Here is a 26656-nt window from a genome sequence, read left to right on the forward strand (position 1 = left end):
AAAAAATGGAACAACAATATGGCAGAGGCGCAGCCCGATCTGAGGGGCTGACATTAGCTACACTAGAAGCCCTCAGCCGATATAGGCTGTCTTAGTCCGTTCCTTTGGGGCGGCTGGGCAGCTTATAAATGCCATAGGCTGGGCAACTTATAAACAACAGAAATGTGTTGCTCACAGTTCTGGAGGCTGGAAGTCTGAGCTCAGGGTGACAGCATGGCCAGGTGAGGAGCCTCTTCTGGATCCCAGACTTCTCGTTGTATTCTCACCTGGTGGAAAAGGCGAGGGATCTCTCTAGAGCATCTTTTATAATAGCACGGATCCCCTTCCTGAGGGTTCTAGCCTCATGATTTAAACAAGTTTTAAAGGCCCCATCTCCTAATACCACCACCTTTGGGGGCTAGGATTTCAACATATGAATTTTGGGGAGATGTAAACATTCAGACAATGGCACGAGGGTTAATTCTACAGTTGTTGGATCAAAGGGAGATCTGGGATAGTGGCCCCAGGAAGGGGATGGTGAAGAGGACATTCAGGCATGTGGGGAGACGATTATTGACCACTTGCTATGGAAATATTTCAGTATTTCAACAACAGCTACAGCTGTATTGGTGAGTTTCTGCTGGATGTTAGACCTATGTCTGGGTCTATTTATTGTTACCTCGGGCCTTATTGCTAGGATGATTTGAGATAAAAATTGAATGAACACTTTTTTCTGCCTTTGTATCCCACCACTTTTTACTCCCATTTGAGGGATAGAGTATCTGGTTGGCCTACTTTAGAGTTTAGACCCACCCTTGGCTAAGGGAGAAGAGAGAACTCTGAGTGACAACCCACCACAGCTACATACAATAGGGTAGAAGCAATTTCCCAAGAAGAACTCAGAGCCCTGGTACTCTAGGGTGAGATACAAAGTATTTAACAGCTGGTATGGCATCAGTTAGAAGGTACATTAGCCCTTGACGATGGGGCAGGGTCCTGAAATTTCCCTGCCGTGCTGGGGGTTAACTCTGTTACCAACTGTGTTGTTGCAAGATCATGACAAACACTGGGAGTCTCAGGAGCAAGGATGGGATGTCAGCATGGAAGGGGGGAACATGGGAGCAGGGGCTCATACTGGCTGAGTATGAGCACTGTGTTAACAAAAGAAGGGGGAATGGATGCTAGGCTGAGGAAAAATCATAGCTGGCTGTTACAGAGGGGTTGGAGAAGAACTGCAAATAACTCATGAAGCTGGAAACTGTGGTTTTCTACAGAGTGTATGAGGAAATGGAGAGTGGTATTTTTGGTTTTCACAGTGACTAGGAGAAGGGGAGAGTGCTCCTGGAAATTGGTGATGGAATCAGAAATAATAAATATCCTACAATGTCTGGGGCAGTCATGCTGTCCTACCCAAAATGCCCATAGCACCTCTGTTAAGAAACATTGCAAGGAGAATTTTCTGGAAGGGGCTGCTAAAGAGAGTACTACCATATGCAATGGGCAGAAGAGGGACAGTCCTAATTTGGGTGATACAGCTACCATTTATCATCATGATGGATTAGGTCCATAAACACATCTGTCATTTAATCCACAAAACCATCCCCTGAGATACAGTTAATAACTCCCTTCTTATACATAAAGAGTTAGGCTCAGAGGAGAAAATAACTTCACCAAAGTGACACAAGCAAGAGACACAGTGCCTTCAATTCAAGTTTGTATCTATAGTCTTCTTGTAAGGTTCCACGGGATTGACTGGAGAAGGGAAACAGTGCGTGTGGGGGGTCCTTCGAGAGAAACAAGATTACAGTCATGTCAAACTCAGAGGAGAGTCTAATAAGAGTTGCTGAGTCCTGAAATCAATGATTGTGGGAAGCGGACATTTTTGGATATCTTTGAGAAGGCTCCAGACGTTCATATGTTCATTCAGATACAATTTTTTTCTAGATGGGGGGGGAGGAGACCATTAATGGAGTCTTCCAGGCATTTCTATGATTCAGTTCTCAGTACTCTACCAGACTCTGAAGGCTGACCTTAAGATAAATGTTGAATAAACACTCCCTTGAAGGGGCTGGGAATTTACACACAACTGCAAAATAATGGACAACTGATTAAAACCAGCCATTCTAATTCAACACTAACTGAAGTTTATTTACATTGAAAGTGAAATGCCAGAAGTCAAAAGTTAAGATGAAGGAAGGATGAGCTAGAATTTTAAGAAATAACATTTTGTGTGGTTACAAAATCAATATACATTATTGTATAGGGTTTTTACCAAATACTATGCTTTTCTCTTTGCTGTATATAGATTTTGGGGCACACATTTCACATTTAAAAATCATCTGGGAATTCCTCATTTCTAATTTTCTATAGTTTCATCATAAATACTTCTCCCCCTCTGCCTAGAACTTTGCAGGAATATGCCACTACCTTCCCCAGAGGAATTACAGAAAAAGCTGAGCTTACACTGGTCATCTACATCTTGGTAAAAACGAAAGACGTGAGTAGATTTAAAAAAAAAAAAAATAGAAATACCATGCAATCCAGTAATTCCACCACTGGGTATTTACCCAAGGAAAAGGAAAACACTAATTCAAAAAGATATGTGCACCCCTATGTGTATTGCAGCATTATTTACAATAGCCAAGATACAGAAGCAAACTAGGTGTCCATCAATAGACGAATGGATAAAGGAGGTGGCATACACACACACACACACACACACACACACACACACACACCCCAGAATATTACTCAGCCTTAAAAAGAATGAGATCTTGCTATTGTGACAATATGGATAGACCTAGAGGATATTATGCTAAATGAAATAAGTCAGACAGAGAAAGACAAATGCCATATGATTTCACTTATATGTGGAATTAAAGACAAACAAACACAGCGGAAACAGACCCACAAATACAGAGAACAAATCGGTGGTTGCCACAAGGGAGGGAGTAGAGGGGTGGGCAAAATGGGTGAAGGGGAGTAGGAGGTACCGGCTTCCAGTTAGGGAACAAATACGTCCCAGGGATAGAAGGTCCAGCATAGGGAATGTAGTCAGTGGTATTGTAACAGGGCTGCATGGTGACAGATGGTAGCTACACTCGTGGTGAGCACGGCATACATACACATGTGTCAAATTACTATGTTGTACACATGAAAATAATGTAACACTGTGTATCAGCTCTACTTACACTTTAAAAAAGAGATTTTATTAGTGAAAAGGGGGAACAGAGTACGATGGAAGTGGGCACTTGCATGGGGAGGTGGGACGAGGAACAACCGAAGCGGTGGTTGTCTCCAGGAATAAATCCCGCATTTCAGGAATCCTGGTCTCTGCACTTCAATCTAGGTGGATGGCGAGCTTTCCAGTTCCCGCCCTCTCCCAAGCCTCCAGGCGAGGACACCAGGTGGCGCTCGCACCCTTGCAGTAGTCCCCCGAGCGCTTGGATTCCCAAGCCTGTCCCCTTAAAAATCGCGATGGGGCGCCTGGGTGGCTCAGTTGGTTAAGCGACTGCCTTCGGCTCAGGTCGTGATCCTGGAGTCCCGGAATCGAGTCTCGCATCGGGCTCCCTGCTCGGCAGGGGGTCTGCTTCTCCCTTTGACCCTTCTCCCTCTCATGCTGTCTCTCATTCTCTCTCTCTCAAATAAATAAATAAATAAAATCTTTAAAAAAAAAAAAAAATCGCGCTGGCTGCCCGACCCCAGAAAATTTTGTTCTGTGAAGCGCAGTTGCAAAAGGGCGCCGAGCTTGGCCGCGCCCTGGGGCCGAGCTGAGGCCAATTTGAAAAAGGACCAGCGGAGGCAGAGCATCGGCGGGGGCTGGAGCGGGACCTTTGCACTCCAACCGCAGGGCCCCCGGGAAGTTGCCAGCGTTTCCAAGTAGATGAATCTGCACGCAACATCGGGGAAGGCGGAGTTGGTGGCTAACAGTGGTTGGGACGGTTAGAAAGTCTAATGGACCCTCTTAAAAGCTTTCAAAAGCCCTTTTCTCTGTATTCTCAGCTGGGGATGTGGGAAGCCTGTTAAGAGGACCCCTTGCCCTTTCTCTTCTGTCCATTACCGGCCTTTAGCCGTTTTCCAACGTGAGAAAGCATTTTCTTGCAAAAATGAGTTGTTGCTAAATTTGTCGTTTCTGTAACTCCCTCCCCAACATTTGTGCGCACAAAAGCTGGATTGTAAAGAACGCCGCCGAGGAGGGTTAAGGACGATGACTTTCTAAAGGGACCCAGAGGGTGACAGCGCAGCCCTGGTTTCTCGAGACCGGGCGCGAGGTCTGGCGCACCTCGTGTGCTTCACATTTCAGGTAAAGACTCCCGTAAGGTGGCCGGCATGGATCAGAACCACCGGGGTGTTTGATAAATGCAGAGTCCTTGGCCTCAGCCCAGACCTGCTGAAACAGGATCTTTGCGAGTGGGAATCAGTCGCAAAGATCCTGTTTCAGAAAGTCCAAGCCCTGGCCACTGCCAACATTCGTCCTTATAAGCCCACAAAAATATCTAGTTCAACACCCTCAAATGATTCTCCTGCACATTAAATTTTGAGCATCGCTGCTCTGGCGTTTTGCAGCCCTCGTTCGGACAAGGAAGCGAGAAGAGGGGAGGCAGGGTACCCCTTCGCAGTGCGTGCGCGCTCCCAAGCGCGAGGTCCTTGACGCGGGAAGGCAAGTCTTGTCTTGGGAACGGGGAAGTGGGCACCCAGTACCTGAGTCCTGGAGGGCGCCACACCTCGCCAAGCGACCGCAGGGCCTGACTCAGGGGCCCCACACGAACCGCTGTCGGAGTGAAGGGGAAAGGCGGCTCTTTCTGGGCTCAAGACACCCGACTGCGGCGCGCACCTGGGGCGGCCGCCAGGTTTGGGGACGCGCGGGGGCGGCGCGGGGGCGGGCTCCTCGGAGGACCTCTTGTGCGGCGGGGGTGGGGAAAGGAGGAGGAGATAGGTGGGGGGGCGTATGAGACTTAGGCCTGCCTCCCACCTCCCCAACCTCCGCCTCCGCGGCCACCTTCCGCTCTATAATTGGCCGCCCGCTGGCCTTCCTTTCTTCTTATCTGATCCTGGGCGCCTGGCAGGAGGGAAGCGCTGGAGAGGACGCAGCTCCGGGCTGCACAGAGTGGGAGCTGGAGTGGGAGAGGATGAAAGAGAGGGAGAGGGAGAGAAGAGGCTAATTAACAGGGGGCACAACGCGGGAAGCAAGCGAGAGCCGTGCGCCGCCAAGAACCAACTTGCGGCGAACTTGGATCCTACCTAGGCGTCGAGAGGTCCCCATCTTGGGCTAGAACATTCCCCTGCACAGGTCAGTTCCAGTCTTTCTCTGCCCTACTTCGGGTCGGCTATGAAAAATCTATTCGTTAGGAAGGAAAAGTGGAGAGGGCGAGTCACCTGCAGAAGCAATGCAATTCCATGATGGACCTTCTCCACGCGCGCGCCCAGGATGGTCCGGGGACCTCTGGGCTGGGCTGGGACGGTGCACCCAGATGCCTCCTCGCGGGGGTCGCTGGGCAGGGAGTTTGGAGGTGCTACGTGTTGCGAATGCAAAGACAGCGACAATGCCTTGTGTTGCTCCCGGGAACTTTGCCCTGTACTTGGGTGCTGTGAGCGCGCGGCGTGAAGACGTGGGTTTGGCTTCGAGACTGGCGATTCCAGCATTTCCAAGTAGAAGGGGCTTAGTAGAGGCGACAATCTGGTGAGAAAGGGGGCTCAGGAACTTGTCTTGGAGAGTTGAATATAAATAGCACGCTATTTTTATTTAGATTGTATTTGGGGGCGCTTGGAAGAGCAGTCGGTGGAGGTCATGGGAGACAAAATTCACCCAGCCCCCCCTTGGTACGGCCACAGATCAGCGCTGGGGTCAGGCGCTAGACGCAAAGAGGAGCAAGCCGACCGAGCTCATTGATGGAGGACGTTGGCAGTAACAGCTCTTATGTGTCTCTGCTCCAGGAAACCCGGATGCTTCGCGTGTTTTGCTTTGGTGTCTGGACGCAGGAGGTTGCGGTTTTGAGATGCACGAGCGGGCTGTGGTGTTGGAGGGTCCTCTCTGCCCTGGCTTTTCCACCCCTAATCTCCTCCGGTTTTATCCCTTGGCACCCCCTTCCTGCTTCGAGCCTCCTGTTTCCGCACGCAGCGCCTGGCGGAGATGCAGCCGGCGGAGCTGGGCTTTGGCATGCAGTGCGCCCAGGCAAGACAGGGTTAGGGAAAGGCCAAGAGGAGCCAGTGTGGAGCCACAGGAGTGGCCTCTGTCCTTGGCGAGCGCCTGGACGCCGCCTGCGAGTCCTGGACCACAGGCACTCCGATTTGGGCACTGGGTTCTTGGGTCCTCTGCGTGAAGCCTGCCCTCTGGCACAGGAGCTCAGGGTTGACTGGAGGTCACCCCTTCTACTTAGGTACAGGCTTGGGACTTGTCTTTAGGAGAAATGTCCAAATGGAGCTTGCGCGCAGCTCTCACAGGGGCCAGGATTTCCCCCTGAAAAATGCTTCTGGAGCTGCTACCCAAGCCCCCTTCCCTCCAGAAGGTTTGGACTCCCTTTTGGAAGTTTTGGAGAGTCTGCTGGGTAGCAGCTGAAGGGGATAGGAGAGGGAGGAACAAAGAAGTATGGGGTAAGAATTTGGTGGCTCTGTGGGGAGCAGAAATGCAAACAAGTTTTCCTGGAATTCCCCTTTAAGACTTAGGGGCTCCTCCCCAACAAAGGGCCAAGGAGGGCACTTCCTAATTGCAGCGTGGGATGAAGAGGTCTGTGTTCAAATCCTTAAGCAAACAGGCTTAAGCTGGGTGCAATTAGGAAAATTGGTGTTCTGTTTCTGATAAGGTGGTCCAGTTCTGCACACAGAGAACTCACAGGGACGTTTGGAAGGAGTAAATGAGTAAGTGAGTGAATGAAAGGATAGCATCTGGGTTTTTGCTTGTTTCAAAAGAGCAACTTAGATGGATTTCCTCTGAATCTGGCCCTAATAACTTGGTTACTGTAAGTAGACTTCAGGATATTTTTTTAAACAGCTTTATTGAGATATAATTCCTATACCACGCAAGTATACAATACCATGGTTTTTATATTCACCGAGTATATTCACGGAGTTGTGTAGCCATCAGCACTTGCAAGCAATTTTAGAACATTTTTATCATTCCAAGAAGAAATTCCATACTTATTAGCAGAAACTTCCCATTTCTCCCCAATCTGACCCCCCCCCCCCACCGCATCTCCTGGCAACCACTAATCTACTTGTTGTTGATATTTCATTTAAATGGAGGCATACAATATGTGTGTGGTGCTTTGTGAGGGGCTTCTTTCACCTAGCAAAATGTTTTCAAGGTTTATCCCTGATGTACAATATACTCACTCAACACTAGGCATCTCGTCCTTCTGCCTGGAGAGCCCCGTGCCAGGATAGACCTGAATCTCCACTGCAGCCCTGACCTCCTGGGGGTCCCTTTGAAAGGACAGGAGCCACATTGGTGAGGCCTCTCAGTCATTCCCTGGGAAGGATTTCTTGGAACCCATCAGAATTCCTGGAACAATTTTGGGCAGGTCCCAGGCTTCAGGATTGATGGGAGGAGCCCTTTGTCCCTTTTCCTGCTGCTAACGGTCCAGCTGAGGATTTCAAAGAACACTTGGGGCCTTCCATGAGTGTCTTGATTTTCTGAATCAGCCAGGGCTGTCAAGAATGGACTGAACAGGGTCGCCTAGGTGGCTCAGTCAGTTAAGCGGCTGCCTTTGGCTCAGGTCATGATCTCAGTGGTGTGACTTACGGGGCACTGGGTCAAGCCCCAGCCCACAAAAGGCTCCTTGGGGTGTGTGCCCTTTGGCTCTTAAATACTTCCTCATGTCACCTAGTAAAACACAGAAATCCTTTGCTGACAGTTGAGCAGTTATGTGACTCTAGAGCCACATTTGCTGTCATTTTTATCCAAACTCAGCCAAATGACTGCTGTTTTCCTGGCCTGTCATGTGTAACCCAAGATTCCTTTCAAGGACAAGGGCCTTCCTGAATTACTGCAGGCTGAGGTGGTATTATTTGAGTCCCCCTGAGCTAACACATTATCTGGGATTATGACAGTTTGCACAGAACAAGGTCATTGGTAAATGAGACCCCAGATGGTCCCTGGGGGAACAGAGGAGACAGCAGGGGTGTGGGCGGAAGGGCAGGAAAGCTTAAAGGAGAATGAATAAAACAAACTTCCTCCTCGGCAGATTTGCCCTTGATAGGGCTGATGGCATTTTTTTTTTTTTTGAGTACCTATTGAATACCTGCCTTTTTCTCTTTCAGAAACACATTTAAGTCCCTCAAATACTTGCAGAAGTAAATATTTTTCTTCCTTTAGAGATCAGATCACTGAGCTTCTGGGATATAAACTACTTTGCCTGGGGTTACAAAACCAGCCTGTGACAGATACAAGATTAAGAAAAGTCTGTATAAGATTTGAATCCCACTGGATACATTATCCATCAGCTTCTTGGATGGGGGTGGGGGAGGGTTGTGTGACGGACATGGAGGCTGTCAACTGAGGCCGTATTAAGTAGCTGAAACGGGGTGGAAGGCAGGAAGATATGGGGGAATCTAAACTTGCTCCTTTTGTGCCCCTGTCCATGTTTCTTAACCTCTCTGAGCTTTAGTTTGCTCATCTAGAAAACAGGGATAACAGTAGGCACTCTATAGGGTTAAGATCTAAGATGATCTAGTACAGAGCCTGGAAGACAAAAAGTGGCTACTTTTGTCTACTGCAGCTTCTTCCTTCTTTCCACTTTCCCCATCTCTCTTTCTCTGCTCCATTTTTTGAGAGGATGGTGACTAGAAAGGCTATGGGAATTCTGAGAGCGGGGTGTCTACGTCAGGGCTTAGAGGCTAGACTTCCCATTTCTTCGAGGTGATTTTTTTTTAAGATTTTATTTACTGGGGCACCTGGGTGGCTCAGTTGGTTGAGTGTCTGCTTTCAGCTCAGGTCATGATCCCAAGGTCTTGGGATCAAGTCCTGTGTCAGGCTCCCTGCCTCTCTCTCTCAAATAAACAAGTAAAATAAAAAAAAAAACAAGTAAAAAAAGAGAGAGAGAGCGCAAGCAGGGGGAGTTGCAGGCAAAGGGAGAAGCAGACTCCCCGCCAAGCAGGGAGCCCGATGCTGGGCTCGAACCCAGAATTTGGGATCATTACCTGAGCCAAAGGCAGACACTTAACCAGTTGGGCCACCCAGGTACCCCCCCACCCCGCCCCCGAGGTGATTTTTTTATCTATACTCTTGACAAACTTTTCCTGCAAAGGGCCTTTGTTGGAGCTACACTGGCAGGTGTCTCTAACTTCCAATTTTAGGGAACAGTGCTTGGTCTCTTTCCTCCCAGAAATTACCTGGATTGTTTATGAAAATTGATCCAGAGGGAGACTGGATTTGCTGAGTTCATCAAATGTCTTAGGATGTGTCTGTAACTAGGAGCACTCAGGGGACGCCTTCTAGGATAAATATCTGTTCCTGGATGGCTTTCTGTCTGGTTTTATACACAGATTGGTATCTACACTGAAAAGAACTGATATCTAAAAATGATATTCCACTGCAGGTTTTTCGCTTCTGTTCTTCCTCTACCTCCCAGACCTGACTCCTGCCATGTCCCAAAACTGTGCTAAGCATTCAAAATACAGTGGGTAACAATTACACTTTGGCAGGTAGAAATGCAAATAGCCAATTACAGTACAGTGTCATGTGCTATAGAATGGAATATAAAGATTGCTACCATAGGAACCATAGGGGGAGCACCTGGCCCAGACTTGGAAGATCAGGGAAGCCTTCCTAAAGGATGGGATATCTGCACTGCGATGGGCAGCTACCCTTTGTACTGCTTATAATAGAGAGCTTAGTTAAAAACAATGCCCCATTTCTTTGACCAAGGAGCTATGTCAGTCCTTAAAAAAAAGAAGAGAACAAAGAGAAGCCAGGTAATGGATCATTCCTGAATCAAGGAGCTGTCACTCGAATTTGCCATGCTTTGGGGATGGCTGTGCCTTCTACAGCCTGTAGAATTTACAGCACCTAGTTTAAGACTGAGCAGCTGCATTTCTGAGGCTAATTTGCAGTCAAGTCCCTTGCTGTTAATCTACATAGGGTCTTTATATAAATTAGTGAAAGGTCGTCTCTCTGAGCATAGCCATGCGGTTGGAAGAAGAAAATAGTGCCTTCTCCTCTGAATAACACAGCTTTGCATATAACTTGGAGAACAGAGTGTCTGCCCATTTCACTCATCACTCACTCTTGGCCAAGGGCAAATTGTGCAGTGCATCAACTGCAACCTGTACACATCAGCCCTGATCATTCAGTCATCAATTATTCAATCAATCAACGTTTATTCATGACCTATTATGCACTTTGAACCTTTTTGATTATGGGTTAAACTGCAATATAGATATCTCCTAGTACCCGAAATCCAGAAGGTAAAAGTAGTTACCGAGGTCCTACAGTCAGATGGAGAGTGTCAGTGGGATAAGGGGAAGATGCAATCCACTGGATGCGTGCAGTGAGGGGTTTAGGCTGGTGCTACACAGATTATGGTTTGCTGTTTGCTGCCCTTCTACACACTGTTACTTCTCCCTGCTGAGATAAAACTGTACCAGGATCAAATATGTCACTAAGCACAAATACGTAAATCAAGTATATCACTAAGCACGCTGTTAGTTCAGCTGAAATATTTTTTTTCATAGCAAAGCTTTCCTGAAAAAGGAAGCAAGATAATGTGTTGATACACATTTTGGTATAATTTTCTTATCTCATTGTGGACCAATAACAAACAGTTCATAGACTGGCGATTTTGAGGAGCACCAATCTAGGTAACATTGGCCCATATCTGGCCAGGAAGGTGATCTTAGATCCTTTCTGTTTTTATACTATTTACTGTCTTCCTCTTTCCGTCCTTCTTCTCCTCCTCCTCCTTCTTCTTTTTCTCCTCCTTCTCCTTTTTTTCTACCTTCTTATCTTTGTCTTTATAATTTTTCATCTCCTTCCTGTTTCCTTATTTCTAGCTTATTATTTCTTTCCCTTCCATTGTGATGTTGTGAATTTGATTCAGTTTTTTTTTTTGTAATTTAAAAAGCAAAATGAGAGGAGCCCAAATACATAAGATAAGAAATGAAATGAAATGAAAATAGAAAACAAGCACAAAATTAGAGGAATTTACAAGACTAGAATAGTAATTACAATTATTGTATGTCAATATATTAGAAAAGGAGGATGTAATGGATTATTTTTAACAAAATGGAAATTACTAAATTACTAGAATACTCTAGGTTTACAGAAATTGTATATTATAAATAAGACAATAGGCATAAAAATTTTGAAAAGTAGTTAAAACGTAGTTAAAAAGCAGCCTCCCCCAAATGCCAAACTTCCATGGTTTTGCAGTTAAATGCTAAAAAAAAGGAAAAAAATGTACAAAAAATTCAGTAATAGCAATACTATTATAACTGTTCCAAAGGACCATTTATAGAAAGAATGGAAACTTCATATTTTTATGAAATGTGTATATACTGATATACACATTTGACACAGCATAAAAAAGAAAGCTACAGATCATCTCACTTATTAATATGAATTAATGTGTATTAGCAAATAGAACCCAGTAACACATCAAAGAATAATATGCCTCTCTATTGTCATTGCAGTTGCTTTTTATAGGCTTGTTATCAGGAATTATGAATGCTCTGACTTTGTTCTTCTTTTGTTTTTTTTTTTAATATTTTATTTATTTATTTGTTAGAGAGAGAGAGCACACAGCAGAGCAAGGGGCAGGCAGAGGGAGAGAGGGAGAAGCGTCCCAGGGACACTGGGATCATGAACTGAACTAAAGGCAGATGCTTAACTGACTGAGCCACCCAGGTGTCCCTGACTTTGTTCTTTTTTAAAAGATTGTTTTGGTTTTTCTAAGTCCTTTGCATTTCCCTGCAAGTTTTTAGAATCAATTAGTTAATTTCTATAAAAAATGACTTGAGATTTTTTATAAGATTGCTTTGAATCTATAGATTAATTTGAAGACTTCCTAACAATTGGGTTTTTCAATCCATGAACATGGTATACTGTCTGTGTATTTAGGCATTTTTAAGTTTCTCTTAGGAATTCAGATTTGTATTTTTTTCTGGTTTTTACACCAAAGAATGTGGAACATACCATGTCTTACTGATTTCTAAGTATTTTGTGTTTATGATGTTATTGTATATGGAATTTTACAAACTATTTTCTTTTCCATTTGTTTGCTGCTAGAAGAACATGATTAATTTTTGCCTATTGATCTGTGTCCTGCAAACTTCCTAAATTTACTTATTAGTTTAAGTAGGTTTTTTTTATTTTATATGTTCTTTAGGATTTTTTGTGCAAAAAATCATGTTGATTTTAAATACAGTTTTGGTTCTTTCTTCCCATTCTTCCTTCCTTCCTTCCTTCTTTACTGCACTGGCTAGGACCTCTAGTAAAATGCTGAATGAAATGATAAAAATGTTACAGTGTTGATACCCATGTCCTATTCTTGATCTTAGGAGAGAAACATTCAATATTTCTCCATTAAATATGATTTTTCAATAGATGCCCTTTATCAGATTGATAAAGTTACCCTCTATTCTTATTTGCTGAGTTTCTTTTAATCATGAATGGGTAGTGGATTTTTCAACTGCTTTTCATGCTTCTAGTGAGATGATATGTATATTTATTTATATATTGGTCTAAGATGCAGAATGATATTGTTTTAAAATATTAACTAGTCATAACATTTGTAGAATATACCCCACTTGGTAATGATTTTTATTATTTTTATATATATTGGTGAATGGATTTTTGTTTCTATGTTCATGAGGGATATTCTGTAATTTTTATTTTTTATAATGACATCTGATTTTGACAAAAGGATTATGCTAGCTCACCTCTGTTTTCTGAAAAGGTTTGCATGGATTGATATTTTATCTCCCTTAAATATTTGATAGAATTCACTAGTGAATGCATTTGGATTGTGATTTTCTTTTTAGGAATATATATATATTAAATATTTATTTGAGTATAATTGACACACAATGGTACATGAGTTTCAGGTGTACAAGACAGTGAGTGATTCAACAAGTTTATACATTATGTTATGGTCACCACAAGTGTAACTACTATCTGTCCTGATACATTGCTATTACAATGTCATTGACATATTCTTTATGCTGTGCCTTTTATTCCCATGACTTATTCATTCTATAACTGGAAGCCTGTATCTCCCACTCCCCTTTTCCATTTTGTTCAACATCCATCCCCCTCCCCTCTGGCAACCATTAGTTTGTGAATATTTTTAATAACAAATTCAATCTCTATAATAGAGGGCTGTTTGGATTTTCTGTTTTTTCATGTGTCTGTTTTAGCAAGTTGAGTGTTACAAGGGTTTTTTCCAATTAAGTTAAATTGTTGGACTTATTGGCATAAAGTTATTAATATTTTTCCTTTCTTCGTGTGAAATATGTAGTGATATAATTTTTTCCCTTGTATTGTTAGTTGTGTTTCCAATCTTTGTTTCTTGATCACTCTTTCTTAAAATTTTTCAATTTATTAATATTTCAAAGAAGGAAATATTGGCTTTGCTAATTTTCACTAATATTAATTTTATAGTTCTTTGATTTTTACTCTTATCTTTATTAATCCCTTTCTTCAACTTAATTTGGATTTAATTTGCTCTTATTTTTCTGGCTTCTTTAGGTGGAACATTGAGATCATTGATTTTAAATCTTTCTTCTTTTTATGTAAATATATTAACCTCGAAATTTCTCTCTAATCCCTCAGCTGCATTCCACAGATGTTCATGTGTTGTCTTTGTATTTTTGTTCCCTTTCAAATATTTTTCTTAATTTCCATTTTCATTTCTTCTTTGACCTATGGATTAATTAGAAACATGTTTAATCTCCAGTTTTTGAATTTGTAAAGATATTTTAATATTATTGATTTCTAATTAATAGTTACTGTCAGAAGGCATACTCTGTAAACTTTCAAACTTTTGACATTTTTTTAAGTCTCATTTTATGGCCCAGAATGTGGCCTATTTTATAAAACTTTCTATGTACACTTAAAAAAACAGTGCATTCTGCAGTTGGTGGATGTAATGTTCAATAAATATAAATTTATTGATAGAGTTACTAGCATCTGCTGTGTTCTTACTGATAGTTTGTTTAGTTTTTCGTCAATTTCTGAGAGGAGTGTTAACATCTCTAGCTTTGCTTATTATTCCATCCTTCCATTCCATTCCATATCAGTTTTTGCTTCATGTATTTTGAGGCTCTATTATTAAATGCACACACATTTACGATGGCTAAGTTTTTTTTATTCTTGACTCTTTATCATTCTGAAGTATCCAGGATTTGAGGAGAGTTTTTATCCTGATTTTATTTCTCCTTATTGTGGCTCACACTTTTCTGAACATGTCCCTTCTCAATTTCCAGTCTCTGGAGTTCCTGAACTCTTCTGCTCTTTGATTCTTTATGCTAATAAGACTGGCTTTCCACTTGATCTCTAGTCAAAATGCCATGCCCAGTGAGGAGTTCACTCAGGGAGAGAAAGGCTAATCACCCAGGTAATAGTACCCAAATGAGGTTTTCTTTATTCCTAACTTAGAAGTGTTTTCTACTATGTCATGATGCTAACAGAGAAGAGTAATAACCACTAACATCCTCTGGGGCTTGTTTTTAAGTAGACCTCATTAGCCAATCCTGGAAACTTCTTTGATTCTTCTGGATGTGAGGAGGGTGCTATTTTCATTGGAGAGAAGAAATAAGGAATGGTAAACAATGTCAACATGTTGGGTAATACATTAGATCTGTTTTTAGTCTTTGCTTTTTAATCTACAGATCTGTATGACCTACATCATTGATTGACTGTAAAAGTCTCCTTGTATACTGTGAACCTTAAAGTATAAACAAAGGAGGGTTGGGGAAAGCATCTCAGAGGTCATATTTTCCAGTTCCCCTTCCTCTCTATAGCATCTTTTAGGGGCAAAACCTAACCTGCTACTGCCTCTGAATTTCTAGTAAGAGAGAAGAACCGGTTCTAAGTGTGGAGAATTTTTACATCCAAATCCACATCTCTGTGGGTCAGTCCAGTGATTCAAGTTTGATTTGCAGAAGCTGCACAAAATATCTTTTTATTTTCCACATGAAAGCTCTTCAAATATTTGAAGACATTCATCACGTGCCTCTGATTCTGATTTTTCCTAGGCTTAAAACATGCTTAAACATCCCCAATTCTTTTAAATCTTCTTTGCATGAACTTGTCAACTAGAATTGCTAAGTCTTTTTTTTTTTTTTTTTAAGTCTGTGAGTTGCTCTTAAGTCAAATCTTCCACATCCTCATATGGTTGATTATTTTGAATCTATATAGAGCTGTCATCTGGAAAATGATAAAATATGGGTAGGAATATATTTTGAAAAGTTTAAAGCAGTTCACCCATGCAAATAATTGTGTCGCTATCATTATCTGGGTCTTCAGTTTTTGCCTAAACCTTTTGCCAAGTTAGTCCCAACACCTTAATATGATGGGGTAGATAAAGACTTCTTGGATTTCCTTCCTCCTTTAGTATATACTCAAGTAGTAAATTTGTTGATTGTTATCATTACTTTGTCCTTCATGTTCCTTCAACCCGTTGCTAACATGAAATGAAGTAGAACTTTTTGAGAGCTATCTGTGTTCTAAGTACATTATCTGCATTACCTTAATCATTGGATAAAGTAGATGTTAATTTGCACATTTTGTATAAAGAAACCAAGTCTAAGTGGTTAAACCAGTTAGCCAAGTACCCCTAACAAATTATTGGCAGATTGTCTTCCTACCTCCCAGTTTTCTATTTATACGACCACTTTGTGCTAACTCTTTGTTCTATTTCATACTTATTTTATGTAGATTTGCAATGTATTTGCTGGTGGTCTTTCTTTTCAATAAAATAGTGAGATCACTGAGGGCAGGGATTATGTAGTATAACGTTTTGTATTTTCCTTAGTACCAAGTAGAGAGCTTTGGTTTCTAATACTACAAATAACACACTCTCTTAAGGTCTCTTAAGGCCATATGCCAGATGGCTAGCAAGAATTTTGTTTAAGTTCATAGTTTTTTTCGCAAGTCAGCACACATTGGATAGAACATTATCCAAGATTTGAATGTATATGTGTGTGTAAGTCTGTGCAAGTGTTTGTATATGTATACGAGTGGTTTACAAAAACTTTAGAATAAATGTTTTAAGGAATTTTGATAAAACTGGCTGTACTCAGAGCCTTTGCTCCTTATTAAACTCAACTACACAAGTGACATTAAATAAAACAAACACATGAAGTAGAAGAAGGGCAAATTAGTCCTAACGGGGATAGTTTGAAATTACTGACTACGAAATTGTGGCAGTGTTTTGAGAAAACTTGTACTAAACATTATCAACTTTTCCAAAATTGGGTTTATACCTTCTGAACTTAGAACTAAGTGGCCATTTTTAACATGTTTTTAAACAACAGCAAAAAAAATTAAGGCAGAGTTATTTGTGTTGGGCAGGCTTTTAGGCAGTTTCAACAAATTAGGCTTTGACATTTTGGTAAATGTTAAAGTATCTAATGGCACTTTAATAGGAATTAGGATTTTTCTTGCCCCTATTTTACTGTCCAAAAATTTGGAGACTTGGCAGAAAACCTTGGGAAAACTAAAATTCCACTTCTCTCAATATGGTATTACTCATCCCAATTTAAAGTAAACAATAGAAAGGAAGATTTAAAGATGAGCTCTGGATACAATTCTTTGCATATAAATAATACTGTTTTTTTTAAAAAAAAAAATTACCAAGAGTAGGGTAGAATTAATTAGTTAATTAATTAAAATTAAATTTTATGAGAGTCCATAGTCTCTCATGATTCGTCTCCCCCTCCGATTTACCCCACTTCATTTTTCTCTTCCTGCTATAGTCTTCTTCTTCTTTTTTTTTTTTAATTTTATTTATTTATTTGAGACAGAGAGAATGAGAGAGACAGAGAGCACATGAGAGGGGGGAGGGTCAGAGGGAGAAGCAGACTCCCCGCTGAGCAGGGAGCCCGATGCGGGACTCGATCCCGGGACTCCAGGACCATGACCTGAGCCGAAGGCAGTCGCTTAACCAACTGAGCCACTCAGGAGCCCCAGTCTTCTTCTTTTTTTTAAACATATAATGTATTATTTATTTCAGAGGTACAGATCTGTGATTCAATGGGTATTAAAGAGGGCACGTACTGAATGAAGCACTGGGTGTTATACGCAAACAATGAATCATGGAACACTACATCAAAAACTAATGATGCAATGTATGGTGATTAACATAAAATAATAAAATTTTAAAAATAAATAAATTTTAAAAATGCAACATTAAAAAATTAATTTTTATGAGATGCAGATTAACTTCCAATGTGTCATGTTAATTATTGCTTCAAAACACCTGGACATAGGAATTGTAGTATTTTGAAGAAAACAGAGAAAGGCTTTTGGATTATGGCTTGTAAAAGGATTTTTTTCTCCTATGCTAAAAACTGTCGTGTGGTATCTGATAAAAGTCCCCTGATTAAAGTGTATGCCGGAAACACAGATGTGGCGTGTTTCCTTACTTCTCCTTTTCTTTGCCTTGTTCTGATTAAAACCTATGGTTATAGTGTTGGGGCACAAAACCTTAGAATATTTATTTGAGTTGAGAGAGTGATTCTGCTGGTATGTTTTTTTTGGGGTGTAGTGGACAGCTCTCTGGGTGACTGGCAGATTTGTTGATTTCCTGGTTGCAATAGGGCTGAAGCCTACTCCCATATCTTTTCAAATCCTCTGTATTCATGCCTTCTGTCTACATAAATGCTACTCACATCCCTTTGGATAATCCACCTAATCTTGTTCTTTTTGCCTCTGTAGAGTGAGGGTTCTATATATGCCCCAGGGTCTTTCTTCCTTTAATTCATCAAAATTTATTCACCATTTGCCCAGCTTCCTCTGGGTTGTGACAAATGGTTGGTTTACTAATCTGCAGTGAATCAACCCAAGCTAAAACGCTCAATATATATAAAATAAATATATATGTTAATCCCTTAATGTGTTGCTTATTCTTTTAGGATAGGCACTTAATGTATTGCCTATTCCATTAGGAATTTTAAGGAGCTGCCAATATGTGAATGTCTTAATCCAAGGAAATATTCTTTTGTAATTAACATTTGGAAACGATGGTAGGCTGATAGAGGAAGATATTTTTTGGGTCCCTAGATACAATTGAGTACCTTCTTTAATTTTCATGATAGAATCTTAACTTGATTACTTATATGATTATCAAAGTTACAGATCTCCCTTTTACTGGCAACACAAGAGTTGTACACACTGTCATTAGGTATTATAAAAAAAGTACTTGCCAAAAAAATTTTTTTTGAACAATTGCTTGAAGGAAATACAATTATTTATTCCTCTGGAGTCACTGTATTACTCTGGAATAACACCAGGATCTCAGAGATTTAAGTGCATCAGTCATATTGCTTTGAGAGTTCACAGACTTATACTTCGCTATATTCACTGAGATAACTCTTCAGTTAAAAAAAGAAATTAAAGCTTATGTGATGTGGCCAAAGCATATTCAGAGGAAAATTAATGGCCTCAAATAAAGAATCATATTATATTACTTGAAGATTCAACAAAAAAATTACAAAGAACAATGAAAAACAAATAAAACAATAAAAGCAGAAAAGCCAAAAGAAGCAATTCCTAATAAGTGCAGAAATAAATAAATAAATAAAACCCATAATATTGACAAGTTAAAAAAAAAGCTTATTCTCAAAAAAACTGCAAGGTGGACAAATATATAGATTCTCCATTCTGGAGGGACAGGAGAAGTCAGAAATACACTACTTTAATAGTGGTAATGGAACTGTAACCAAGAAAGATATGTTTTAAATTGAGAGATCATACAACTCTGCGCTAATAAACCTTATAATTAAATATGTCTCAAATATCACAGTAGACATACTAAAAACATTATTTGCTATTTATCTGAAATTTGCCTCAGATCCTTTGTGAAATAATATTGGAGAATGAATGAATGAATATATGAATGAAAAAATGCCCTGGGTAGAAGAGAACTTTTGAGATGTCTTTTTGCTCTCTGTGAAAGGACTCAGAATTTCTCCTCGGTAATGGCTTCTAATAGAGTTATCGTCAAGAATTTGAAGACTGGCCTCATAAATACCAACCAGTCACCCTTGCTTCTTCTCTCTCCATGCTGCTTCTTTTCCTCCCTCCTTCTTTTCATCCTTTCCTACATTTTTCCCCTTTTCATCTCTCTCTCTTTTTCTTACAGTTTTTCTTTCATTGATTTCCTCATGAAAAAGAAAACCTTGGACTTGTTTTTAGATTCACACATGAGAGAAAAAAAAAGTTATAAGAAAAGATGAAAGGATTATGGATTTTTCAGCCCAGTGAAATAGAAGCAGAATAGTGATTCCATATTAGCACAAAGTGTTTTTTCACGTTCTTTTTGATTACCAGAAGAAAGGTCCCATATATCATCTTTACTTTGTAGGCAAAAGAAGGCAACAGTAGAACTTTTAACTTTATGTGAAAAATACTGGAGGAGCACATTACTGTCAAGGAAATTGTGATTGTCTGATGACAATGGTCATTTTAGGTAAACTTTTGGAATTTATCCATTTGGAAAACTCCCTGGGCAACGTATGCCTTACAAAGAGTCACTGAGGACTTTCTGAACTTCTTTTCCTACATATTTCATATCATTCTCCCCATTTGCAGCATCATCTGAGAAAATTTTCTTTTATCAGTTTATATTTCAGAGTGAAATATATGGTGCCGTAGGGAATGAATTACTTCCTGACATTACTAATCCATGTTGGTTGGCTTGCTTGCCTGTCCTGGATGACTACATACACTTCATTTTCAGGCTTCTGAAAATCTTCCTCTGCTCTCTATTTCCAGGACTGCTGCTGCATCCCATGTGAAAAGCAGAGGATAAAATGAAGATTTCTCAGTGCAACATGCAAAACTGGCCGTTTCCAGCTCTGCTGGTCATTTCTTATTTTTGCGCCATTGTCCAGGGTCAAGGTAATGCAAAACTTTAAGATAATCATTAGGGCCTGGGACTCTAGCTACATTGGTTCTGGTTATTATTTATTTTATTTACCCTAATAGTGTTGCACGGGTTCTACTGTGTTTCTAGGCAGGGTCATATGTTGGCTTTTACTCAGTTTTACCAGCTGTTTACCTTGTAGAAATGTGCCACAACTTTGATGAGGGTTAAGACCTCACCAGGAACTGAGCATAGTAATTTTGTGGTGGTTTGTTAAACAGCTCATTCTTCACATGCTTCTGAAGAGGCTGTGCAGTTTTAATTAGGAAAGGCCAAATTTGCATGCTACAAAATCAGTTCCATTAATGAGGAGCTATGATGGGTGTGTGTATGTACTCCAGTCATGCCTTGTCTCTTAAATAGAGGGTCTACAAAATATTTCTACCACTTCATACCTGGTCTTTATTATTTTGTTCCTTTCTTAAAAACTAGCACATAGTGTAAAGTTACCAAAAGCCTGGCAGAGGCTGCTGATATGCCATTTTAAGCATTTCCAAAGATGTCTAGCTTTGTTTGTTTTTTCACTGAACTTAGTTTTTGAATTCTATCTGTATTACTGGGATCTGCACTTTTATTCTCCATTTCCACTCGTTTTTATAAAATATGTTAGGAGTTGGTAAGCTACCAACTCATGGGCCAAATCTGACCCACTGTTTGTTTTGTCATCAAAGTTTTATTGGATGCAAATATTTGTTTACCTGTGTCTGTGCCAACTTTCACATTGTGAAGTCGAGTAGTTGTGAAAGAGACCGTATAGCCCACAGAGCCTGAAATATTTATTATCTGGCCTTTTGCAGAAAAAGCGTGCTAACCTCCGAAGTAAGTGCACAACATGTATAAGTAAGCAAAACTCCATTACTAGGTAAACATGATAATCTTGCAGAAGCAGAAATGTCGGTGCTGAAATAGTCATTCATCAGCTTAGCAAGGAAATCTACATGTGATAAAGAAAGTTATTTTAGGAGTGTTAATGTCTAAGGCTTGGAATTTATGGTTATAGAAAAGTCAAATGTTAAGAACCACCACACCCTGCTTCCTTAAAGTGAGGCATGCTTGTTTGGAAAGGCATGGAACTTGACCCTTTGCACGTTCAAATAGTGTTAAAGCCATATTTCCAACTGCTTCATGCAACACATAGGAACCAGTTGGACAGACAAATTCTGCTTCCCCTACTTACATTAATACAAGGACGCTTTTGGAAGTGAGACTAGAAATCCCAGATAATTTACCATCTAAATTGTGGGATACAAGACGTAAGGCCTTTGGAACAAAAGGCAGCCAAATCACAAAGCCCTTCAGAGCTGCCGTCTTAGTCTAACTTAATTCAGAAATGGTCATTTGTGGAGTAACTGATCATACAGAGAGTCCTTCTGGGATACTTTTGGGGATGCCATTGACCAGATACACATTATTGGCCAAATTCCATTTTTAATGAACATTTATGGGGCACATACTGTGTGTCAGGTTCAGGATACAAAGTGAGTAGAACTTCACTCTGTCTTCCAGCAGCTTACTGTTACTCAGGAGACAGAGGTATAGGCAGATAAATTGCCATGCAAGTTTTGGTGGGGTGGGGGGGGGGTTGTGTAGCAAAAGACAAAGATGGAAAAGCATACTGGAGCCAGACTGTGGAGGATTTTAAACAGCTCCATTTTTTAGAGAGACTCTGATAGCAATATCGATGATACTCGTATTTGTGATTTATAGGGGCTTGGGGAATAAGTTAAGTAAGAGAGATCATTAGAAAATTATATTTACTATCTGGGAAGTAGCTGTTGGGGGCCTGAACTGGGCAGGAGAATAGAAAGAAGAGAATGAATCCAAGAAACATTTCAGAGGTAGAAGGGATAGAAGTTGTTTTCTGATTAGACGTGGAGGGAGTTGTGAAAGGAAAATGTCGAAGATGACTCTAAGGCTTTTTGCTGGAGAACTGAGTAGATGGGGCCTTTAATTTCGACCCCTATGTTATTGTTGCTTTTGTATCTTTGTGTCATAGTTGTTTGTTTACCTACGCTCATTAAAACAGTAGTTCTCTCCTTAGTGTCTGTATCTCTGATACAGAACAATGGCTCAGTCATAGTATACGTTTGTTGAAGAGATTAATAAAAGAATAAGCAGGGCACCCAGGTGGCTTAGTCAGTTAAGCATCTGACTCTTGATTTCGGCTCAGGTGTTGATCTCAGGGTCGTGAGATCGAGCCCTGTGTCGGGCTCCATGGTTAGTGGGGAGTCTCCTTGAGATTCTCTCCCTCTCTCTCCGCCCCTCCCCCTGCTTGTGCACACACACTCTCTCTCTCAAATAAATAAATCTTTAAAGAAACAAAAGAATAAGCAATGAAGCAATTTTAAGCTGAAGATGATGAGGTCAGTCTTAGATACATATATGGAGGTTTAAAGGGCTTGTGGAACATTCAGGACAAGATGTCTGGTGGGTAGTGGATGGTCTGGAGCTTAGGTGAAAGAGATGAGGGCAGGGAATATATCTGAATTGTTTTGTGCTTGGAGGTTAGCTGATAGGGACCCATGAACCAAAAAGGCATGGCCTGATGGAGAGAAGTGAGGATGAAATATGGAGGACATCAACAGTTAAGAAGTTAAAGGAAGAAAAAGGATGATTGAAATTTTCAAAAAAGCAATTGTAAAGAGGGTCAGGGGAATGTAGTGCCCTAGAAGAGAAGGCTGCAGAAACTTTCAAGAAGGAAGATAGTGGGCACATGCGGGAGGAAATCCTAGTAAGAAAAGGCTTTGGATGTCATTGACTTTGGCTTTTAGGAAAGTATGTAAGACGTTTGAGAAACTGAATCTTAGTTCTATCTAACATGACACCATTTATTTACATGATTGTTTTGAGTAGAGAATAAAGAATGTGAAATGCTTTATTTGATTTATTTTCTCCTTTTTTTTTTAAGATTTTTAAAATTTAAGTAGTCTCTATACCCAACATACAACTTACAACTCCGAGGTCAAGAGTCGCATGCTCTACCAACTTAGCCAGCCAAGCACCCGATTGATTTTCTACTTTCAATTTTTTTTCAAGTTTATTTTTAAGTAATCTCTATACCCAACGTGGGGCTCAAACTCACGACCCCAAGATCAAGAGTCGCAAGCTCTTCTGACTGAGCCAGTCAGGTGCCCTTGATTTTCTACTTTTAAAGCAGACATAGTAGCGAGTTCCTGTGGGTTGACCAATTTTGACACTAATCTGCAAAGCCACATGTGAATGTGTTTGACATTCAATACAGTACTTTGCTAAAGGCAGGTGTGTTGACTTGCTAGTCGACACTAATTACTCTTAAACTTTATGTTCTTATAGGCATTTTGGAGACACATTTATTCACAAAATGAAAAGAAAAGGTCAGTGTGGTAGGCAGAATAATGTGTTCACAAAGATGCACACATCCTAATTTCTAGAACCTATAAATATGCCATATTATATGGCAAAGGGGAATTTAAGATTGCTGATGGGATGAAAGTTGTTAATCAGCTGACTTTAAGATAGGGAGATTACCCTGGATTACCTAGGTGGGTCCACTTTGGACCCAATCACGGGGGTCATAAATATGGAAGAGGGAGGCAGAGGAAACAATGTCAGAGTGAAGTCATGTCAGAAAGACTTTGCTGGCTATTGATGGCTTTGAAGATGGAAAGGGGACTCAAGTCAAGGAATGCAGGAATCCTCTAGAAGCTGGAAAAGACAAGAAAATGGATGGTCTCTGAGTGCCTCCAGAAGGGAATGCAACCCTACCTACACCTTGATTTTAGCCCAGGGAGACCCATTTCAGGCTTCTGACCCCCAGAACTGTAAGATAATACATTTCTGTTGTTGTAAGCCACTGTATTAAGTCAGTATTAAAAGGCATATAGGAAATTAACTTTCCCCCTCTTAAATTGCTTAATCAACAGAATGTGCACCTAGTGTCTTCAAGTAATTCTTTCTGAAGAACTTTCTGTCTCCAGAGAATGTGAATGCATATTGGCTCAAAAATAGCTGTTTATACCTAGATTATTCAGCATCTTCTTTTCAAGACAAGTTGTGAAATGAACTGGAACACAGAAAACATATTGTTGTGTTGGCTGTAAGGAAAAAAAATATGTATTACATGACAGAATGGTGGGACTAATACTTTCCCAGTATTTCATAGTAAATCTGTACTGGGTTTCAGCAATATTTGTTTTGGAAGGTTATAAGCAGAAACCACTGAAGGTAAAGTAACTGTCATTTAAAAACCTCAAAGCATATAAAATTGGAGACTTCACATCAGGGCTTGATTTAACTTTATAAAGATCTCTGTGTTAAGAAATTTACACATATTTTTTTGGTGTTAGTAAGTAGTCAAACATGTTTGGACAGTTGAGAATATTTCTTTACTGCTCTTTTCAGCAGTAAAGAAATGAAATTATGAAATTAATGAAATATTTGGGGGTCCCTTTGTGCTTGCAAAAAGAAAAATCATGGGTCATGAAATGAAACATAGTAGGTTCTAAGCAAGATAAAAAGAACTCCCCCCAGTATATCCCACAGTAAATTTCTCTCGTATTTTAAGTTCTCCTATTTATAGAACATTGGGCAACACACTTATTTATTTTTTTAAAGATTCATTTATTTATTTGTGAGAAAGCAAGAGAGGGGAGGGCCAGAGGGAGAGAAATCCTCAAGCTGACTCCCCGCTGAGCGCAGAGCACAACCCAGGGCTCAGTCCCAGGACCCTGAGATCATGACCTGAGCCAAAATCAGGAGTTGACCCTTAACCAACCGAGCCACCCAGGCACCCCAGGGCAGTGCATTTAATTGAAAAATGACTGAGATAAAAAGCCTAGATTTTTGTTGTTTGTTTGGGTGTTTTTAGATCCCTTGGAAAAATAAGCCAAATACTTCTCTGCTGCTTAAAGGTCATTTACTTAATAAATATAAGAGATTGTTCTTTTTTTTTTTTTTTAAAGATTTTATTTATTTATTTTTTAGAGAGCGAGCGAGAGAGAAACAGCATGAGAGGGGAGAGGGTCAGAGGGAGAAGCGGGCTCCCCGCTGAGCTGGGAGACCGATGTGGGACTCGATCCCAGGACCCTGGGATCATGACCTGAGCCGAAGGCAGATGCTTAACCATCTGAGCCACCCAGGCGCCCGATATAAGAGGTTGTTCTATTGATACTGCACCCAGAACTATGTTTTGAAAGGGAACACGTTCTTACTGCCCATACTACTCCATCTTGATCAGTTAGAGGTTTTTGGTTGCAAATAAAAGAAACCTTCTCTGGCCAATGCCAATTGAAGCAAAAAAAAAAAAAAAAAATGTATTTACTGGTAGGTAACAAAGTAGCTCATATTGTTAAAGTTAAAGTTAAATAATTAAGCTTTGAAAAGGATGGGACTCTAGGAACACCCTGAGTAAAATTTCTAGGAAACAGTGACCACTTTTTTTTAGGGCACGTTATTGCAATGAAATGATGAGCTATTTTCCTTCCTTCCATTGCTGGACACAAATTTCAGATTCTTGGCAGAGTCTGCCCGACCCTGTTTGAGTCATTTTCTTACCCCTTAGTCAGGGGAGTATGGCTGATTGATAGCACAGCCAAGGCCCCATGCAGTGCAGAGGGAGCGTTGTTCCGGGGAAGAAACCAGCAGGGTACTAAAAAAGGCAGACAGGAGGTGATCATGGGTAGTGAAGAACAGATCTTCATTTCAGTGTTCCTGTATAAAAAGTAGTGTTTCATGAAATTAATGAAAATATTTTATTTGAAATAAATATTTGGGGGTCCCTAGATGGCTCAGATGATTGAGTGTCCCACTCTTGATTTCAGCTCAGGTCATGATCTCAGGATGGTGAGATCAAACCGCGAGTTGAGCTCTGCATTGGCCGTGGAGCCTGCTTAAGATTCTCTCTCTCTCTCTTCCTCTGCCTTTCCCTCTGTCCTTCCTGCCCCTGCTCCCCAACACACATGCACACCCTCTCTCAAAAAAAAAAAAAAGAAATCTTTGCATAAGTTGTCACATGTCAAAACAGCAAGATTTTAGTTGTTGAGTTGAAGTGGAAGAAAGGAAAAAAAGAAAGAGAAGGAAGGGAGGGAGGGAGGGTGGGAAGAAGAAAGGGAAGAAGGGAAGGATGGGAATTAGCCCTTTAATAGGCACTTTATGAAATAAAATTTCCCAAATGCCTATTGATAACAGCGAGGCTTCAATAAATCACGTAAACATTCATTTTCTGCCTACAAGATTTGATTTCTATGAGAATAATTGTAGTGAAATTTGGGGGTTTAAAAAAACTTCCCTCTTGGGCACCTGGGTGGCTCAGTTGGTTAAGCGACTGCCTTCGGCTCAGGTCATGATCCTGGAGTCCCTGGATCGAGTCCCGCATCGGGCTCCCTGCGCGGCGGGGAGTCTGCTTCTCCCTCTGACCCTCCCCCCTCTCATGTGCTCTCTCTCTCATTCTCTCTCTCTCAAATAAATAAAATCTTTAAAAAAAAAAAAAACTTCCCTCTCAAAAAAAACAAAAACAAAAACCCACAACACAACAAAACAAAAACAGCCCTATACTTTCAGTAACAAGCCTAACCCTGCAGTAGAGAGGAAAATAAAGAATGGACCCTCCTCATTCTTCC

The 26656-nt window shown here is 40.8% G+C and overlaps 1 protein-coding gene across 4 annotated transcripts in view; it reads left to right on the forward strand.

The window, feature by feature from the left end:
* Positions 1-5018: 5018 nt before the first annotated feature.
* The window catches only part of COL14A1 (collagen type XIV alpha 1 chain), a 207315-nt gene continuing 185677 nt past the window's right edge, over positions 5019-26656 (forward strand). For all 4 annotated transcript variants that reach the window (XM_081816457.1, XM_081816455.1, XM_081816456.1 and 1 more), the window contains exons 1-2: positions 5019-5269; positions 19910-20035. In XM_081816457.1, coding sequence (XP_081672583.1) covers positions 19948-20035 — 88 coding nt within the window. In that variant the 5' untranslated portion in view covers positions 5019-5269; positions 19910-19947. The remainder of the gene's footprint in view (positions 5270-19909; positions 20036-26656) is intronic.

This window comes from Leptonychotes weddellii, chromosome 4 (genome assembly GCF_054177405.1).
Source record: "Leptonychotes weddellii isolate Sample4059 chromosome 4, ASM5417740v2, whole genome shotgun sequence".
Classification (NCBI taxonomy): domain Eukaryota; kingdom Metazoa; phylum Chordata; class Mammalia; order Carnivora; family Phocidae; genus Leptonychotes; species Leptonychotes weddellii.